The sequence below is a fragment of the Oreochromis niloticus genome, linkage group LG1 (assembly GCF_001858045.2).
Source record: "Oreochromis niloticus isolate F11D_XX linkage group LG1, O_niloticus_UMD_NMBU, whole genome shotgun sequence".
NCBI lineage: Eukaryota > Metazoa > Chordata > Actinopteri > Cichliformes > Cichlidae > Oreochromis > Oreochromis niloticus.
The window spans coordinates 14,268,157-14,289,552 of NC_031965.2; the positions used below are offsets into that span (position 1 = coordinate 14,268,157).

The following is a 21,396-nucleotide window of genomic DNA, read 5'->3' on the forward strand; positions in this document are numbered from 1 at the left end:
AAGCTGTAGTATTTAAACAATGCTGAGTCCAAGGGGTCCAAAGTGTGCCAAGAAAATATCCTACTCCACTAGACCATTATTAGCCTGAAGCACTGATGCAAGGCAGGATGGATTTATGCTTTCATGTTGTTTATGCTAAATTCTCCTAACATTTAGTTGTCTCTGCAGAAATTCAAAACAAAACAAAAACTTCAGACCAGGCAACAATTTTACAATCTTCTCTTGTCCAGTTTTGGTGAGTCTTAGTGAACTGTAGCCTCAATTACCTGTTCTTAGCTGACAGGGGTGGTACCAGGTGTGATCTTCTATTGCTGTGTACAGGCAGAATACCACACCTGGTGATGCAGAGATGCTCTTCTGCATACCTTGGTTGGGACAACTGGCTCTTTCAACCATTGTTGCCTCCTCAAAGCAGTCTGGCCATTCTCCTCTGACATCAACAAGGCATTTTCACCCAGAGAACTACCGGTCACTGGATATTTTCTCTTTTTTGTAACCACTCTCTGTAAACCCTTGAGATGTTTGTGTGGGCAAATCCCAGTAGATAAGCAGTTTCTGAAATACTAGAAATTGCACACACATAATTATGCAAAAAACATTAAAAAGTAATGTGGTGCCAGCAAAAAGACGTCTTGTTCAAAGTCACTTAAGTCCCTTTTATTATGCTGAATATGAATTAAATTCTTAGAAAAACAGGATATTTAATCTCGATTTTTTTCTTTCTTTTTCTCTTGAAATGTTATCTTCAATCGCAATTCCATAATTTATTATTATTATTATTTATGTATTTTACCATTGTAGGGCAGTAGGAGAAGAGACTGTGGGCATAGGGGCAAAGCTGCATAGTTTGCCACTACAAACAACAGTATGGGCAGTAAAATCATGTGCATGCAAAATGTTCTGATAGTACAGTACATGAGTGAAGTGCAGCACTAAGAATAAAAGATGAAAAAACGATGCACTGACTCCAGATCAGCCTTTTTTGTATTGTTTTTTTTTTATTTTTTTAATCAAACTGCGACTGTGCAGTCTGAGCTTGCTTTAGTCGCGCGCTGATGACGACACGCGCAGAGGCGGTGCGGGTTTGCCACGTCGGTCTCTGTGCAACGCATTTACACTGTTGCTCTTCCAGCCCAGGGCTAACTTTTTGAGACGTTTAGTGCTCTCACCCCGAGAAAAAGCGACTCCCCAGCGTCGCCCTCGCCGCTGTAGCCCGTCACCACAGCAGCTCAGTCCGGGGAATTGAAGCTGAAAGGCGGAGAAATGCTCGGTACAACCCGGACTCGCCGCACAACTGACTGATGCATCCTCGTCCAGCTCAGCCGCCCGCATGTTGTCGATGTTTTGTGAGTAACGACGGCTTTTACACAGCTTTCAGACTCTCCACGTTTGCCACCGAGCTTAAAGCTATTGCGTGTGTCCGTTTTTAGCGCTCTTTTCAAAGTGCGCTCCCAAGTTTCCGCAGTCTTAAAAAAAAGGATACAACGCTGCCTTATGTCATGATTCAGGCGAGCAGCTTTCAGTGCATGTCTTAGCAAGTCCCCCCCCCCCATCAAAACAACACCTCACAAAATGTTCTGCAGCGTCCAACAGTGCAACAAAAGCCTTTCACAATTGTAAGGAGTCGCACTTAAAGTAAGAAACATGTTGCACTTCCACAAAATTGCTAAACACCATCCTGCAATCCCTTCATTGTAGTTCATTTCTGTAAGCCTCAGTTCCTGTTTTCACTTTTGGCTTCTTTTTTTTGAGTTGTCATCTTGCGTCCCTATGCTCTGTTTGAGTCGCGTGTGCGTGAGTTAACGTCGGTTTCCTGTTTGTACAGTCAGCTCCAATGCTCGATATTGATGCCGCACAGTGGTCTGTGAGCAAGCTGTTTTATCTTCTCCATCATGTTTCACAAACTCCATCAGCATAAAGGAAATGTTAGTATACATAGAGGCTGCTGCTTATCTGGCTCTGGTTTGCGTTTCTTTTAGAGGCCTATCTCTGGTTGATGAGAAAAAAGCAAGGACTACGTTCTTGGTGTGTGTGTGTGTGTGTGTGTGTGTGTGTGTGTGTGTTTTACGTCACTGGGCAATGATACAAATCTATATAATGAGAGTGACAAGTATTTGAGTTGTAGCTACACTTCCTCAGGTGACATTTTTGTTGTTTGCAGACTTGCAACAAGCAAACAAGAAAATAGTGGGGGAAGAAAATCGTACAGTGCAATGCCTAGGAGACATAAATTCAATAGTTCATGGTGTACAATCAGCAAAGTCTCAAAAGTTTCTCTTTTTATTGTAGCTTATCATTATTTTAGTTTTTAGTATATGTTTCATGTTTTACAGCATTTCTATAATGGTGAGTGAACAGGCTCGCACATATACCCAGCCTATTTTCTTCTCATAAATGCCACTATCCCCTCGACAGAAGAAGGAAAAACAAAATAGAGAAACCCACAGAATAATATGTACACTCTCACTGGCTGCTTCATTAGGAACACCTGTTCAACTCCTTGTCAACGGAAACGTCTAATCAGTCAGAAATCTAATCAAAAAATCTACGCAGTCAGTCACAGGGTGGTAACTCTGTGCATTCAGTTATGTCGATATGATCGAGATGACCAGCTGAAATTCAAACCATCAGAATGAGGAAGAAAGGTGATGATGAACGTAGGATGGTTGTGCCAGGCAGTGTTGGTCTGAGCAATTCAGAAACTGCTAATCTACTGGGATTTTCCCCCATCACCATCTCTATGGTTTACATAAATGGTCAGAAGAATGGAAACTTTCTAGTGAGCTGTGGTTTTCTCATGAAAGATGCCTTGTTGATCCCAGAGTGGAGTGGAGTGGATAATGTCCAGACTGCTTTGAGCTGATTGGGAGCCAACAGTAACTTAAAGCAACAGCTCATTCCAAACAAGATATGCAGACGAGATCTGTGAATGCACAACACCTCCACCCTTGAAGCAGTCGGGCTACAGCGGCAGAAGACCACAGTAGGTGCTGCTTCTGTCAGCTAAGAACAGGAAACTGATGTGTAATAGGGTTGGGGCTATATCTAAAAATTTTCCAACCGACAATCTTCAGTCAAATAATTGACGATTGGCGATATATTCACGCATGCACACACTTTTTGATGGGCGGAGCAATGTAATCACGCACGGACTGATTTGCACGCTTACAACACAGAAGTTCAAACATGGACGAACTAATTTCCCCCAAAATTTAGGGCTGTCAGCGTTAACGCGGTCATCACGATTAACGCGATTAAAAATTTTAAAACGCTCAACTCGTCTGCAGTGCAGAATGAACAAACTTTGGACAAACTGCCTGAAATGCGTTGACAGAGACATTTCAGGGATTTTGACTCAGTCTGCGCTCCAGATGGGTTCATTGTTAATCGCGTTAGTCGTGATGACGGCACGTTAATGCTGACAGCAAGAAAAAAAATAAATAAATAAAGTCGCCAATTTTGGGATGAAAGAGGCAAACCTAAGGATGTAACCAAAGCGGTGTGGTGCTTGTGCAGACATGTAGTGTGAGCAAAGTACTCAAACAGGACTAACTTGAGGAGGGGACATTTGCTCGCAGATGAAAGAGGGTGCTGTTAAAACAGCGCTATTATTATTTTTTTTCTGTTGACTGCTTGTATTACCTCATCATTATTAACAAACTTACTCATTGGCAAATAAATAAATAAATCACCCTTGTAAAAGCAGGATAACACCCAATATCACAAAGCTCAATTTCATGTCAAACTCTTCAATAAAACATTGAGTTCACTGTGTTCAAATGAGCTCCACAGTCTCCAAATCTCAGTCCAGTTGAGCATCTTTGGGACGTAGTAGAAAGGATTATGGATGCAGACAAATCTGCAGCAACTGCGTGATGCTTTTATGTCCGTATGGATCAAAATCTGAATAAGGTCTCCAGCACCTTGTTGAATCTGTGCCATAAAGAATTATGTCAGTTGTGAAGGCAAAGGAGTGTCCAACCCAGTGCTAGTAAGGTGTACCTAATAAAGTAACTAGTGAGCACGAGATAAAACTGCAGCAAATTCTTAAAAATCTGGAACTGATTGCAAATTATTTAAATTATTGAGCTGTTAAAAGTGGCTTACATTGAATTCCCCTTTTCTTTTATATAATATACATGATTTTATTGCACTTATTGCACTTTACTGCATATATATTGCACTGTTGGTTGTTGAACATCTCCATTAAGAATAGGTGAGTCTGAAAAATATTTGTAACACAGGACACATTTGCACAGATTTTATGCACCCGGTGTGTAAAGGCCTTTAATCATAATAACCAGCCTTTGTTTTTGTATTATTTTATTGATTCATTGTTTCAACTCTAAACTCCCGTAGTTTAATATTTTCAGACGTCCAACTGGACTAAATTAACTTTATTCAACTGGCAAAAACTCGTACATGTGTCACGTCACATATCGCTGCCAAGAGTTGCTGTTAGAATTGTTTAGCTCGACTTTCAGCTCAGATAAAGACGTAATGTCCGATTAACACAATCAGTGTTAAAACCATGAAATAAAACCATCAGATTTTTAAAAAATTGTCTCACTGCATCAGTTTCATGTTTTATTATTAAATTTTTTTGAGCAAGCACAGAAAGACTAGAACAATTAATTTACAATGAAAATAAAACCGAAAAGGCAGCACATTTGAGAAATAGAAGTTTTTGTGTTTACTTGACCAGTAAGCTCATCAATGCACTGATTTAAAAACCAAAAATCCCCTCAGTTATATTTGTTAACCAGCCAGTCACCTAACTGCTAGTTAAACAGAAGAGTATTCAAATATTTATTTAATGTTTATAAAAATGAACCAGTTACAGCTTTTTATATGTGACCAGTTTACTGTTTTAAATGTGCCATAAGCTGAATATCTGTAAGGTTACTACTCTTTGGTTGACATGACTACAGAGATCTTGGAGATTTGCGGAAAACGATCGCAAACTTGTTTTTAACACACACACACACACACACACACACACACACACAGGAACATTTTGTGGAACAGTTTAAACTTAGAATAAGTTGCTTATCTGTGGACTTTTATTTTCTAAATGTGTGCTGTGGAGTATGACCTAGCTGACCTGTTACCACAGCTCATTGGGCACCTTGATAGAAAAAGCTCAGGTGTAAACAATAACAGCCCGTGAATTAGGCCAGGCATGAGTAAGCACAGGGACATTTGTTTGTGTTCTTTAAAGGAGCAGAGAGTAGGTTTTGTCTGACAGGTTGTCATTTTCTGTGTATATCAGTCTCACTAAACACGTTTGCACACACCCTCAGAGGTGTGTTAGCATTTGAATTCTTTGGCATGAAGACACGTTGTAAATGCCTCTAGGCATTTTTTTCCCCCCAAAATCGGCATAAGCAGGCAAAACTGCTTATGCTCAGGTTTCCTTGTCTGTGCAGTTGGAGAGCGATGACGCATCTTTTTGCCTTGCTTAACAGGGGGTTTGACAGGAGAGTGTAGCCTCTGGAAAGATAAAGGGGATCTCTGTGTCTATTTCTATAGCTGCTTTTACCTAGACTGGTGATGAAATGGGCAGCAACTCAAAATTCGAATTGAGATCTCATCTGAAGTTTTTTTTTTTTTTTTTTTTTTTTTTTGTGTTCCCCACATCCTACACAAATAATGTAAGTAGAATGTGCAGGAGGACTCTTCCTGTAGATTCACAGGACTTTTCCTGCTCTGTCCTCACACTGACTTTGCACTAGTTAAACTCCCTTTGAAGGCTAATCCAGCTGAGTAAGACACTTACATTTTCACTACTAGATAGTGCCGACAAGCGTCCAAGACTGCAGAGCATGTGTGATGTGCAGTGCAGATGACTCTGTATGTGTATATACAAGTTTATTAGGCAAGCCAAGCTTAAAGCTATTCAGCAGCCCTGCTATGAGTCTCAATCTCTGTTATACTTTTTTATCTTTCAATAAAGTGCTGAACCATTGTGAGCTCATTTGAGTGGCTGTAGTTTGTGGTGGAGCTTTCACTGTGTTGTAATCGAAAGTGTGTCAGATAATTTGTCTGTTCCATTTCTGTCATTTAAGTAAGGCTGTGAGTTAAAAGAGCAGCTAGAAACTATCCTCATAACAGTCCAAAGAAATTCCACTTATTGTAGATAAGATGGCATAGATGGCTCAGAGGACCTGTAAGTGTTTTATATGTGAATGAAGACAACCTTGTGTATTATTCCTCTTAGGCTTTAACAGGTTTTTTTAAGTATAGTTCAAAAATGTTTGACATTGCATAGTAATGTGCTAGTTGTATCAAACACAGCAGCTTTGACAAGCTTGTAAACTCTTGTTGAAGTTGCCTTTCATTCTGAAAACAGTTATATACAATTAAAGTGATTTAACAAAACAAATGACAAAGCTCTGTTCTCGCAGAGTAGAGGGCTTCGGGTTTGTGTGAGTTCAGTTTGAACGGTGTGATGTGGGTTTTTCATAATCTTTCTTTTTGTCTTATGAAACATTGTCTTCTCTTTTGGTTTGCTTCACAGTGGCCTGGCAGTACATGGTGGCTCACTGAGGAGGAAGGGGGAAGTCCCAGTGGCTTTTGGTTGGTGGGCTCTGCCCTTGGTTGCCACAGTAATAGGCGACCATGCCAGGAGGTCGCAGGGGTCCCAGCAGACAGCAGCTAAGTCGCTCCGCTCTGCCGTCCCTGCAGACTCTGGTTGGAGGAAACGTTGGGAATGGTACAGGCCTCAGGAACAGGTATGCACACAGAGAGCCTCTCAGTTCTGTCAGGATGCAGTAATAAAGAGATTTTGACTCATTTCTGTATTTAAAGCAGGACTGATTAAGAAATTCTGAGCCAATTCACAAATAAAAAAATAAAATTTTTTTTCTTATATTATGTCAACTGTCTGTGTGAGGTGAAAGTCAGAAGTCTGATGATACATGAGTCACTTTCATCTAAATGAGACATTTATTGTGATTTATCACACCGTCTTTTAACCTGTGATGACTTTGAAGCATCAACGTTCAGGAGGAAGCCCTGCATGATTCACCCATAGCAGTCAAAGCAGTCAACATCAGCCAGTGTCTGCATATGCGGATTATTCAGCTGGCATATTGTTGCATCCCTACCACAAAAAAACAAACAAACTTTAAACTGAGTTTATTTTAAGCCTCAGTTACACATCCCTACTGACCCCCACCACCACCACCACCCCACGCCCCCAGTTACCAGTGGTTGCTAGGGAAGAAACTGATCAAGTATTACCTGACTAGTTGGGGATCACAAGGAGGTTAGAAGGAATGAGTTCACCTGGCTGACCAGTTGCCAGGGTGTTGTAGACTCGTCTCCACATCCCATTTTGTTTGAATACACACTTTGCAGTAGGGCTGGGCCATATTGTACCGTTCATGGTAATACCAGTACAATGTTAGGCAATGATAAGAAAATGAAAGGTCGCGTTAGAATATGGGTTTGTTTTCATACGCATATGGCGGAAAAAGCACAGCGGTGGCGGAGAATGAGAAGGGCGAAAGCGGATCGTTGAATGAAACAGATGAACCAGAATTGCTTTGTAAAAATGGTGCCACTTCAGTGGTGTGGAACTGGTTTGGTTTTTGTCTGTCAGATGGCCACCAAAGCACTTTTTTTTTGTAGAACAGGCAAGCGGGCCGTTGTCATTACCGTATTTTTCTGACTAAATGTCGCCCTTAAAAGCCTTTAATTTTCTCAAAAATCAACAGTGCACCTTGTAATCTGGTGCGCCTCATGTATGAATTCTGGTTGTGTTTACTGACCTCAAACCAATGTGTCAAAAAATAACATACATAATATTATTGTATTGTGTGTGTATAAGGACCCCAAAGAGTTAGAGACATGCTTATGAAGCAGATTTTAAACTCAAGGCTATCAGTCACACAGCTGCAAGAGAATTCAGCATTAATAAATCAATGATATAGAAGTGGAAGAAGCAAGAAGAATGAGTTGTTAGACTTATCTGACTGTTTTGTTTCGCTTAATGCGCTTTATAATCCCGTGCGCCTTATGGTCCGAAAAATATGTATTTGACTTATTTATTTGGCACACTGCATGTTGCAAAGCACCTCTTTATTTAATTTTTGTGGATATTATATATGGTTATGCTCAGGATATGTCAGCCCATTTCCACTGGAAATGCCTTTTGGCTAAACTGTCAGCAAGGAATTTGCATTTGCATTGTTAATTTTTTATATAGCTTTAATGCACATAATAAACAGCCACTTGTTTAATTGAAAATACATTGATGGTTTTTTTTTTTTTTTTGCACTAATAAAGTTGTGGAGTTGTAAAGTATTTTGTCTCCCATCAATTATATTGTCAGTTATATCATTATCGCAAATTTTCAAATGTATATTGTGATGAATATTTTTGGCCATATTGCCCTACCCTACCTTGCAGTAGGTGTGACTTTTTAAACACACACCCAGATGTGTTTGAGTTTTTATATACCTCTCCCTCTCTCCCTGTGTTGTGTGCTTTCTTTTTCTCGTTTTGTCTCCAGGAGCAGTAACACGCTGGGTCTATCTGCTCCACCCATCTCAGCCCTCATTACTCCGGAGCCGGTCCGTCACTCGAGGATCCCCGAGCTCCCATTGGACAGCAGCCTGCTGTTTGAGTTCCTGCTTTTTCTCTATTTGCTGGTGGCCTTGTTTGTCCAGTACATAAACATCTACAGGACAGTGTGGTGGTACCCATACAGCCACCCTGCTGCCTCTACCTCGCTCGTAAGAACACTTGACACACTCTTTTCCCACCAGTTCCCTCAGTAGTCCTAAAAATAGGTCATCATTTCAGTTTTCTGTTATTACATTTTTAAAATTGTAAGTAAAACTACATCAGTATGTTCCTGTCTTTCCCCAACTCATAACGTACCACTTTCTTATTAAGAGGTTTAATGTAATAAGCAAAAATGTCTCTGTGGAGAAAAAAAAAAAAACCCTAGCTTTTTATCTCCCTACAACAGAACTTTCATTTAATGGACTACCACCTGGTTATCTTCATCACAGTAATGCTGGCCAGGAGGCTCGTTTGGACAATTGTTTCTGAGGTAAACACAGATTCTATCTCTGTAAGCAATCAGCAAGCACACTGTAGGGACCTGATCCCTCATGATGTCAGTGTGGCTGCCATGCTCTCTCTCATAACGACGTGTTGTTCTGCTTCTGTCTCGCCCAGGTGTCTCAGAGCAGCGGGGGGTCTCTGCTGCGCTACGTGCTTTTAATCGCAGCTCGGCTAAGCCTGCTGACCCTGTGCGGCTGGGTGCTGTGCTGGACGCTGGTCAACCTCTGCAAGAACCACTCAGTGCTTAACCTCCTCTTCCTGGGATATCCGTGAGTGTTTGGTCCACTTCACTCTCTAAAGGCCAGCCTACCACTGAATAATTTGTCTCAAAGCAAAGTATTTCTCAATGTTTTGAATTATCTGGAGTGAAGCAGTCAAAGTCTGCTATCAGAGGCGCAATGCATGCAAATTGTAAAAAATGGGGATAATTTTTATATTTGGAATAGGGGTCAGTTGCTTTAAAAGAAATAACAGAAACTGGACTGTGCGGCTCCTGAATGAAGTATTGTAAAATTGTGCACAGGTTGTGTGGTGATCTGATAAGCGCTTTATCTGAAGTGCTTCCCACAAATGGTTGCCACAACTGTCAAATGAACATCGGTCAGCAGAACTTCAATTGTCTTTTTTTCCTGCTTGCTGTGGCATCAAATTCAAAAAGACATTTTTCTGTTTGGACTGTGTAAAAGTGAAAACCTTGCTCACATACACGGTTTATGAGATGGCTGGCAGCAGTGGAAAAAAATCCTAAACTTGGAAGCATTGGAAAAGGAATAATTTAGCTACTACACATTTTCTAGCCATTAACCAGATTTTTTTAAAGGAAATGATTCAGATAGCTGTAAGGCTATGTGGACATGGTATTTACCATCTCAATTGTCATTCCATCCTGATCTGAAGGTAAAAAATGCTTTTGTGTCGTTTATTTGTTTTTCATCCGCAGATTCGGTGTTTATGTCCCACTCTGCTGCTTCCATCAAGAGGGAGGGAAAAGCCAGGCGGCACCAGCCGACTGCGATTACACAGCTGACCACCAGCAGACCGACCTAACAGAAACCCCCTTCTTCCGACCACGCGACTTCCTCTTCCTGTTACGAGAGAACCTCAGAGAGCAGTTTTCTAGCCCCCCACACATGCCCACACACACCTGCCCGCCACCCACACACTCTCACACACCAGAGCTGATTCGAGCAGAGGTGGAGGAGCTGAAGAGCGACTTCAACCGGCGAATCAAGGAAGTGCTTTTCAACTCGCTCTTCAGCGCTTACTACGTAGCCTTTCTGCCCCTGTGCTTTGTAAAGGTGGGTGTTTCACTTAAGTCTCTTTCTCCGTTATAAATTCCCGACCTCGTGTTGCGTAGGGTTGCGTCTGGTTTCTTACTCGTTCTTCTTACTCCTACAGAGCACCCAGTACTATGACATGCGCTGGTCATGTGAGCATCTCATCATGGTGTGGATCAACGCATTCGTGATGCTGATGAGCCAGCTGCTGCCCCCCAGCTACTGCGACCTGCTTCATCGCTCGGCGGCTCACCTCGGCCGCTGGCAGAAGCTGGAGCACGGCTCATACAGTAACGCACCTCAGCACATGTGAGTGGCCCAGTGTGCGCACACTCTGGTGTACTTAAAAAGTCATTTCTAAACTTCTCTAATAGGTTATGTATAACTGTGCTGTTAATGTTTTGCAGGTGGTCAGAAAGCACCATTTGGCCTCAGGGGGTTTTAGTACGACATAGTCGAAGTCTGTATAAGGCGGTCGGTCCCTATAATGTGGCTCTCCCCTCTGATGTTTCCCATGCAAGATTTTATGTGAGTACCTGTGAATTTCCCATATTAACTACACTGATGTTCACCGTTTTCTCTTCTGGTTTCTAATGAATTTTTTTTCAGATGTGTTCAGAAATGAGGAAAAAACAAACAAAAAACATCAGCTCTGGTGGAACTGCCTTCCTTATTATGTAGTCACTGCTCTGTGCTGTTCAGCAGTGTCCCTCTTACACCAGTATTTGATTACTTGCAAGCAGTACAAGAGTACTAGCTTATCGCCACTGAAGGGAGGTTGGGTACAGACACACTTAGAAATGCCACCCAAGCCTATTCATGATTCCTGGGAGACCTCCTCCCTCCTACTGAGGCATGTTTACTTTTGATTATGAAAATTCAGTTGCAGAGTGTCACCAAGAGGTGGCGCTTTCCTCACAAAAACTTTGACTTGTGTTGATTTCTTGCACAAAACTTCATGGTATCGATCAAAGAGGAGATCTAAAATTGGTTCAACTTCAATTTTTCAGTTATTGTTTGCTGGGTGATTATTTTTTGCAGACTTCTGTTTGATCTGTGATTATGATCAACATTCAGCAGGTTAGTCTAGTGTTAACTCAGTCAATGTTTTTTAGGAGAAACATCACTGGTGTGTATATATATAACATTTTCAGCTCCAGTGAATTCAAGCGCTTTATTTACATGTTGCCAAGGTAAATTACCGTATTTGAGTGTGTGTGTGTCTGTGCGTGAGCGTGAACTGACCATAATTCTGATCAGCTGATTGGGCTTTGTGTTTGTGTGTGTGGGCAGTGATGATGTGTTTGGAAATAAGAGAAAGGACTGGCCACAGTACTCATAAACTAAGCACAACCTCATGCTGCCTTTATGGAAACGGGATATTAGAGCTTTACCAATAAAATTAGATTTTCCTACTTGTTTCTGCCGAGTGGATGAAATGAGATTTTTGTTCGTTTTTGCTGTTGAAACCAACAGTTTCTCCTGAGAAGACGCGGGGCTTCTCACAATTGTCTTGAATTTAAGAGCGATATTCTAGAAACTGTTTGTTTAATACAGTAGACCTGAATAAACTAAACTGACAAACTCTTTAAGTCAATCCATCAGGTAGAAATGACTTCTGCCACATTTTAAGCTGCACAAAAAAAATAAATAATAGAGATGGTATTAAATTGATTTTTACTTTTTTGGATTGTAACAGGCTTTTGCACTTTGTTTTTTTTAAAGATCATTAAGACAAAATACTGGATTCAAGAGGCCCATATAGCGTGTTCAGATCATGGTATGAATGTTTGGGCTGGGGTTTGAAAATCAAGCTGTTTGACTGGTTTGGACAGAAGGGTCCACAGTAACACTAATGATGGTTTGGGCTCTTACCTGCCAGCAAAAACAAGATTTGACATTACTGCTGCGTCCATCATGTAGCTCTTCACTGAGTCTTCACCCCAGACGTTTAGAACAGAGCTCCACGTGGCCCATTTCTAAACACAAGCTACTGCAACAAGTGAATAAAGTGAATAAAGTGCGAGTTTCCTCAGAGTGTTCAGACTGCCGGTACAGAAGTGCCTATGCCTGGCACTTCTCACTCAGTGATAGGTGATAGAGTTGAGCTAGCATCTTTACTTTTCGCTGACTCTGAAGCCAAGCTTCAACAAATCATCAGCCTGTGGTGATGCCGACAAGCATTGCGGCAAAACGTGTGTGGCAACTCAGCCTCAGTTTAGTTGACCATTATAATGCAACTTTTTGTGCTTCTAGAGTGAACATGGCATAAGTTAGCAGGTTGCCACAGACTGCCTTTAAACGGATATTGGAGAAGAAAAACATGCAGTAAGATGTGATCTTTAGTGGGATTCCCTGAAACGGTTGGATTCACACAGCGGTGAAGTGATTAGGAAGCTGCTCAGCGTCTGGTTGTGCCCAACATTTCTGAATATTTATTTACCGCCGCCTCCTCTGAGTGCCCTGGCTGTCTCCCACAGTCCACAGCAGGTTAAGTTGCCTGTCACCCTAACCTGCGAAGTGTCCATACATGTGTACTCTATTCAGTCTTTTTTTTTTTGCTTTCCCACCCCACAAAGCTATAGCCAATCCAGGACACTGTGACAGAAACCCACACTCTCTCTCATTCACACGAGCAGCCAGTTTAAATTTAACAGTTAACCTTCCTGTCTTTGGATTGTGGGAGGAAACCTGTGCAGGCACGTTGTTAACAGGGGAACTCCAACCAGAAAGGCCCCTAGCGCTGTTGCCTCTAGCTGTGAGGCAACAGCGCTAACACCTGCACATATTGATTTTTTTATTTATTTATTTTTTAATCTATGACACTCTGTCATTTTTTCTCCCCGTTCTTTGTCTGTTTGGCTTCCAGTTCCTGTTCCACAAGCCGTTGCGGATCTTGAACCTGCTGATCTGGATCGAGTCCAGCGTGGTTTTGTACCAGTTATACTCTCTGCTGCGCTCTGAGCGCTGGAACCACACATTGTCTCTGGGCCTTATTCTCTTCTGCAACTACTATGTCCTCTTCAAACTACTCCGAGACCGCATCGTGCTGGGCAAAGCCTATTCCTACCCTCTGTCCTCCAACAGTTTGGGGCTCAAGTCGCAGTAAAGACTCTGCACGGCGAGACCTCTGCTACAAACTCTGGACGCGGAGGCGAGACGGATGGAGGCCTGATGGAAGTGGAAGGCGCTTGGAGATTAAGGGACAGACTGTGAACTCAAATTGTGTTTTGATACGGTTCAATTTTTAATGCAGTGTTTATATATAGACCTATTTAAAAGAATATTTTTATTTTGTATACTATTTCGAGTTACACCGGGCATTACCACGCTCATGTCATTAGCATGTTGTGTTATGTTGTTGCTAGGCGACAGAGAAGTCAGGGAATGCCAGGAAGTGACTTTTCACCAAAGATATTTTAAGTGCAGACGGCCAATGGCGGTGCAGACTTTGCCTTTGACAGTCGGTTAAAACAGGCGAGCGATTCAGAGCAGAGGGAGGTTTCATGCTTGGGTCCTGATTGTCCTTTATTCTGCTTCAGTCTTAAATCTGGAACAGGCGTTTTTTTGGGGGGGTAGCATGATTTCTTTATTTCAGTATTGATGCACCTCTTTGTCTCTAAAAGGAATAATTTGGGATTTTTGGGAAATGTGCTTATTGTCTTTTGATCAAAGTTAGACAATCTGTTAACATTAGCAAATACAAGAAAAATGGCTAGCCTGACAAATTATTACCGTACCTTTTCATACCTGGGAGTCAAATCCTGCTGTTCTGCTACAAGTCTCTGCCGTCACAAAGATGCACATAAGATTTGAATGAGTTATGCACAAGGTGTCCGAAATTTCTGAAGTAGTAGACCGCTTGTGTTTTGTCCCCTGCCCTTTTGTTTTTATTTACTTGGTTTGGCTTTATTGGCCATTTTTCATGATTTGGATTAAATGTCCCTTTGGAAAGTTTACTCTAAAGAAAAGCAACATTTTAAAGGTTCCCAAGGCGTTTAAATTTAAATGCCAAGGGCTCCTGTACAAGCGTCCGTGTTAGATATATCACTGTTTCCACTGCTGCTGCCTCTGTAGTGACCCTAAAGGACATCTTTTTGTTTATATCTTTGAGACGGCTTTAACATAATGGCAGAATCTGATTCCCTGTGAGTGAGACTTTTTAAAAAAATATCTTTATTTATTTAATTGAAACAAAAGCCAAAGGGTAAAAATAAATCTGTTCAGTCAGTACATGTGAGACATGTTCATATTAATGAGCTTTAGGGGGTCTTTATTGGTAATTTTAGTTTTGGTTTGTACAGGTTTGGCTGGACTAGCTGTTCCACTGTACTTAAACCTACGCTAAAACGTAGCTGAAGCTACGATCGAGTGTGATATGAATCTTATTATCTAAATGTAAAAGGATGAAAACATTTCCTAAAAGTAAGTATTCCTTTAAGCAAAGTCTCAGTATGTTATTTTTTTACACCAAGTCCAATAAACTGTTCATGCAAACTGACTCGAGAGCAGTCTGGAAGAAAAACACAGTTGGTACTCCAATCCGCGGCCTCCGCAGACAATGCCGTGTTCTTCTCATTCAGCTTCTAACCATGTTTTCACAGTTAGTATCTGCTTGCTTCATATCACTGGAGGGGGGAGTAACAGCACCAGTCTCCAAACAACCTCACAAGTGTCAGACGGAAAATCTTTTGTCTGGCATCCTTAAACTCAGTGCGCACTCATGAAAGTCCAAGTACAGTCCTGCCCGTCCCACTAATGCGTACTTAAAGTGAGAAAGGCTGCTGCTGTGAGAGGGTGATGCCTGAGCACACTTTCACACACTGAAATCTGGCTACAATACACCATGTTACTTAATGTTCATCCAGTCACTTGAATAAAGTATGATGGGATATAGGACTGTATCATATCAGGTCTGTGTCTGTTGTGGACTGGATGCTTATCGCAAAACAAATGTGGCTTACGATGTATTCTGTTGGAACATCCTTCATCCTCACCCTTCACCCACTGCAAATAAGTCACTGTCACCATGCTCTCATTTAGGTTTGAAAGCAGAGGATGTTTAATAGTGACACTTCAGTGGGGAGTGAATGCGTAATCACAGGGTGTGGAAAGACAGCCACCTCAATGCCACTTCATGTATTCTCAGTTACCGGAATGGTGTTACAAACAGGTTGCCTTGCATTGTTGTTGCCTTTCTGTGTAGCCACACTTTGCGATCATCACCTTACCTGTCAGTAGTTTTGCCTTTATGTTCCTCCACCTCTCCATCACCAGCGTCAGTCTGCAGCCAGTGCGTACTTCAGGCAGTATTAAGCATTAGTTTGACAAAGTGGATTTTTTTTTCAAATTGCTACCATCTGCTTTCAGGTTGAGTGTTAAATAGTTGAGGAAACTACCTTTGAGATGAACCAGTGTACATGTGGAGCGCACAGGTTTGATAGATCCTCTAATTCACATGCTGTACGTGTTGTAGTTTGTCTGCAAACGTCACCCCTTTCTTTGGTGCTTATACTTTGTGGTCACTTTACACTTGAATGTAGCGAAGTCTTGCAGCTGAATTGTGCTGTTGATGTGAATCGGTATGTTTTGTTTTCTTTTTCTTTCTCTGTGCTGTTGCCTTCAGTTGAGCGCCATTGCTGAGCTGTGAATGGCTCTCATCTTTTAATTTGCCCAGGGTAATTCTGAAATGACACAATTTAACTCTGTAACTCCTGCTTCTGTGGAGAGTCCGCTTTGAATAAAAGCTGAAGAATTGAGATTTGACTAGATTCTAAATTTATTACTGCTCTACTGTCTCGATTTTGGTCAGCTTGTTGTTCATTTACTTCAAATACTTTTAAAAAAAACATGACATATCCAAGTTTCCACATTCAGACTCCTGGTTGAACCCGTTGAGTATGTCAGTGCTGGAGAAGTCAAAGGAGCTGGTCCTCGTATTTCGGCTTTTTACAGTGTTCAGGTTCCCCACAGCATTTCAATTTCTTTTTTTTTTTTGAAATTGGAAATAAAAACAACTTGTCAAACCAACATTGTGTTTGTTTTAATGTGTCTCGTGAGCGGACTGGGAAAAAAATAGAAGACACTGTTGCCTTATTTCAAAGCATATATTTCATTAAGTCTGCCAGTTTTCTGGTTTCTTCAGAAACGTCACAAATAAGTAAAAAGTGCTTATGTAGGCCTAAACTAACTTGGGTTGCCATGATGTTCATGTGGACACATGCAGTGTTCTTATGTGGCCAGCAGATGGCGCTTGGCAATAAGAAACAACACTCCACAAACGGCTTCATTTACCAAGTAATCTGCAGACTTGCAAAAGTCCTGAAGCACCAACCACTGTAAAATGTTTCCACCCCGCCTCCCACTGTAAATAAAGCATGCTATGCTTCTAGATAACTACTGTTTCCACTGAGAGGTTTAAAGTTTGGAAGGAAACAGTTGGCAACTTTGGTAGCTGACTTGTACATTCATTCACAAATATAAATTTCAGTAGAGAAAACAGTGCAATCTTTAGTATTAGCTCAGTTAAAATGCTGCAGTGTTTAGATAAACAGTTTCTCTGGTCCCACCCCATCGGTCCATGTTTCAGATTAAATGGGCCCAAATAAAACTTAAGTTATCCTGATAAATGTTCTAAAAGGGAGAAAAAGACTTTCTTGATCTCTTAGAAATTTGAGTGATGATCAAAAACTAAGCAAAGGCAAAAATTAAAGTGTCCCGTTTGATGAATTTAATGTCATTACTGGATCTGAGTCTAGTCTGCGTGTAGATATTGGCATATTTATGTTAACATATCAGTGCTGCAGGCAGTGGGGTTGAAAAGTGTAGCTCCTGTTATGCCAAAAGTGGCTGTGGTTTTACACCCCTTGTGTGGTCCTCATGTTTTTGTTTTCACCCTTCCCTACAGTCCATGAAGTTTCCTTTTATCCAGTAGCAGATCTGAGCATATTTCAGAGGCGTGATTCTCACCGCTACATTAAATTCCTGGGACGCCCCTTGTCGCTCCACCCACTGATGCCCGGAAAACACACCTATCACCTTCCGCTCCCAGCGTCGGCGCCGACCATCCCACATCCGTGCGTAGACTCCCGAGCCGCTAGCCCCGGGTTGAGCGTCGCAGTGTTGGTACAACAGGTCTGAAGTCTCCTCACCGGCACGACAGAACCGATACACCAGCTGTCCTGGCCGGTCGTTATCGAATCCTGAGAAGTGGACTCGGCGACCAGGCAGTCCCTGAGCAGGGGGGCTGACTCCCAGCTTCATGTGGCGCCGTTTGTGGGGTTTCTTGAGTTCAAGTAAAGCATAGTCATAGTCCATTCCTATGTCATTAGCATTCCCTTTTATCCAGCCTTTGGGAACGTGGGTGCGCTTGGCTCTGATCCACTGGAACTTCATTTTGTCACTGGTAGGTGGGGCGTAGGGACTTGTACCTCCTTCGACACTGTTGGTGAAGTTGGAGAGAAGGTGGAAGGAAGACTGTTGTGTGTCTCGTTGCTTAGGTTTTAAAAAGCCAACCCGGAGCCTCTGAGCTCCTTTCACATAGTTTTTACCATCGTGAACACAATGAGCAGCTGTGAGAACATGACGGTCTCCCACCAGTGTACCAGAACACCCAGTGGACAGTTTGACAGCCACTGAGAATGGATATTTAAGCAAGAAGTCCTGCCCAGCAATACTAAATCGCCCATCGTGGCCAAAGATCTGGCGCTTTCTTCTGACATGTGACCTCTCAGCCTTGCCTGGGGACCCAGTTAAGTAGGCTGGGCTGGTGTTAGAGTTGGGGTTGTAGCCATAGATCCCAATGGCAGTCTCAGTGAGCTGACCATTAGAGTGGAGAGTCTCATATGCCAGGAGACTCCGCAGGTCCCAGTAGCTCAGACGAGGGGCCTTCTTGTGGCATTCGGGGTCACAGGGGGAGGTGACATCCAAGCGGGCTTGAGACAGAAAATGAGGGGCCGGTCGAGCCTCCGTGTGCTGGGGGATGACCACAGGGATACGCTGGAGGACCCACTGAGGGTGAGAGGAGGAGGATGACGATGAGGAAAACGTGAAAACGGGTAGAAGGAAAATGAGAACGAGGAGGCCGGTCAACCTGCGGAGAAGAGGCAGGAGAGATGAGCGAACAGCTGCACTGAAAAGATAAAATTCATCATACTGTGACCGGATGTTCAGACCCCTCAGCAAACATAATTAAAAACAACATCTAGAATGCATTTCAGATTACATCACTACAGCCAGGAGAGGTTTTTTTTTCAGCTTGAAGAATTTTTTTAACTCCACTGAAATCTGGCAGCCACAATCTTCCACTTAAAAAAATGCGGCAGATACCACGAACAAGGGCAAAGATCAGGCTGTACTGTGCTCGGATGGAAAATTCCTAAAGTGGCCAGAGGGATTGGCCTTAAGCCTGCCAGAGTGGTGGAATAACTAAATACAGGCTCTGTTAGTTGTAAATAGGGGTAATAAAAGCCTGAATATTGTATTTTAAACACGCTCAGACCTTTCTCTGCCTCCCGTCAGATCAACTACTTTATACACTGCTGTCATGGACGGTGATAGAAAAAAATCCATATCTGACTCTTGGATTTAAAAAAAATTCTATCTTTTGAACTCATAAAATCAGAAGGCTAAATATCGATTTTCAGCACTGGTTTTCTAATTGCCGGCGGTAATTACTTCTCAGTTTACAGGTTTATTTCTTTATTTTACAACCTCGCCCTATGGAGATTTTTCACGGTTCACACCCAGCCCTCCTACCCTCCTATGAACTGGGTGAAACCTGCCATAGAGGTGGCTTACCGGGGGAGCTCCGCCTGGGAGCGAGACATTGTCAGGAGTTTCTGCAGGTGAGCTGCTGGCTGAACACCGACAGAGGGGCAATACCCCTCAAACCAGAGCAGACAGCGCCCTCGATGGAAGCTGAAGCGGTGAAGAACTCCTGCTGCGAAAGCAAACCAGTCGTCTCTCTCAGCTCTTCACTCAGGAACTGCAGACCTCAGCTGCTTGAGCCGTGAATCCAAAAAGGAGTCGACAGCGGACGCGTTGAATCATTGCGCGCTCCTGCTGCTACAGGAGGAGGAGGAGGAGGTGCTCTCCTGCCTGCCTGTCTGGAGTCAAGCAGTCACATCCGATGCGGAGTGAGTGTAACCACCCGGTCATGTGACTTTTCCCATCACAGCTGCTGGTTACCAACTTTCTGCTGCGCGTAAAATCAAATCCAAAGAAGTGTGTGTGCTGTATTTTCGTATCACACGTCGCGTCTGCATCTGGATTTAATACAATCAATAGCTCGATTTTATGCTGTAGAATTTCTGGCAGCGATGACCAAACAGAGAAAAAGACAGAGTTTGTCTGTGACATAATGACATTTTCGGAAAGAAACCCACCAATATGTAACGCGCACGTGCTCCCAAAGAGAAAAACGTGGATTTTCACCCTTTAAAACAAGATGCAAAGAATTAGCAATTAAAATGTTTCTGATCAATAATTGCTTATGAGGAAAACTATCTGTCAGATAAGTGCAAAGCTGTTGAAATGGTGACTGTAGAGCTTTGCCTACCTCAGCAGGTGTGCAGTTGAGATCACCTCAAGAGTTTGAACTTTAATCGCACAAGTTTTTTTTATTACACTTAAAAAAAAAAAGAATCTAGCAATCTACTTCCCTCATTGACTTATATTTTTTTTGTTTTTGGTATCGAGACCATCTGTCTTGCAACATCTATCTTGGTGCCTACAAAGTAATGTCAGATATACAAATGTAAAGTCATGTACATGGTTGCAATTCTATCACATCGGTAAAATCTGGCCACAGGCAAACTGACTACACTTAGGTTTATAATTTGTTGGACAAAGACAGCATTTCTTTTTTTTAGTTGTGAAGCAGACGTTGATTCAAAGTACTGAATTTAGAGCTTTTCACTGTCATTTTAAATTTGAATCCAAAGAGATGTCACTGCAAATGAGGGAGGCCAAAATAAATCTGTAAGAGAGCAGAAACTTTAGGAGTGGCCGGATCAACAATCTGGTGCATTGTTAAAAAGAAGGAATGCACTGATCAGCTCAGCAACACCAAAAATGCCTGAAAAAACGAAGACAGAAGACATCTGAAGTGCATAATAATAGAATTATTTCCCTGGCTAAAAAAAACAACTTCAAAACATCTAACAAAGCCAAGAGCACTCTGTGGGAAGGTGTGATTGTGAAGATCAAGAGATGCCTTTATTAATATAAATGTGCAAAACCATTTAGAGTTTACCAGAAAACATCTAAAAGAGCCAGCACAGTTCTGGAAAAGAAAAATAAACTTCCCCACAGATGAAACTATCACATTACCTGTCAAACATGTGGAGGCAATTTCATGGCTGCCAGTGGACGTGAGTCAGTGCTTATCGATGATGTGGCCGCTGCTACAACCAGCAGATTGAATTGTGTGATGCAGTTGTTTAATCTCTGCTCTGATTCAGCCACATGATGAAAACCTGATCACAGTGAAAATGGATAATGAACCAAAATATAGTGCAAAAGCAACCCAAGAGTTTCTTAAGGCGAAGAAATTATATTCTTCAGTTATTGACTGAAAATTACTTTCATCCAACTATCAAAACAATCCTTATATTTTAAATGATGTTACGTTATTTCATTAATTTTGAACCTCTGAAAAAGTATAAATGTATACAAATGGCTTTAATTCTTAAACACTTAATGCAAAAGTTTTGTTAAACCTCTTAAAATTAAAACTGAAAGTCTGCACTTTCAGTCAAAACACATTGATTGTTTGGTTTTAATGCACAAATATAGCAAATTCATTCACTTTGTAGAAGAAGTAGAACTTATATTTGTGCAAATACGGATCAAATACTACAGATGAAAACATTAAGCTTGGCACACCTGAACCAAGTTGCATGTTATAAAGAGACAGAGAGGGAGAAAACGTGCAGAGAGGATTAGGACAGAGGAAACTGAAGAGTGTATGTTTGTTGGTGTTTGAGAGAAAAAAACTGAGATACTGCACATACCTCAACCGACTCACACAAACACTGAC

General features: G+C 41.9%; 2 protein-coding genes across 2 annotated transcripts; one reads left to right on the forward strand and one right to left on the reverse strand.

Annotated features, from left to right (window-relative positions):
- Positions 1-1,032: 1,032 nt before the first annotated feature.
- Positions 1,033-16,182, forward strand: tmem39a (transmembrane protein 39A). Its single transcript, XM_003445798.5, has 9 exons — positions 1,033-1,346; positions 6,521-6,734; positions 8,519-8,741; positions 8,981-9,064; positions 9,193-9,347; positions 10,019-10,376; positions 10,477-10,664; positions 10,763-10,883; positions 13,225-16,182. Exons 2-9 carry the CDS (start codon positions 6,622-6,624, stop codon positions 13,462-13,464), a joined length of 1,482 nt encoding a protein of 493 aa, XP_003445846.1. The 5' UTR covers positions 1,033-1,346; positions 6,521-6,621; the 3' UTR covers positions 13,465-16,182.
- A 266-nt stretch (positions 16,183-16,448) lies between these two features.
- Positions 16,449-19,485, reverse strand: LOC100697251 (serine protease 23). Its single transcript, XM_005466829.4, has 2 exons — positions 19,155-19,485; positions 16,449-18,447 (listed from the first exon to the last, which is right to left on the reverse strand). The coding sequence occupies exons 1-2, from the start codon at positions 19,181-19,183 to the stop codon at positions 17,247-17,249; spliced, it is 1,230 nt and encodes a 409-aa protein (XP_005466886.1). The 5' UTR covers positions 19,184-19,485; the 3' UTR covers positions 16,449-17,246.
- Between the last annotated feature and the right edge of the window lie 1,911 nt (positions 19,486-21,396).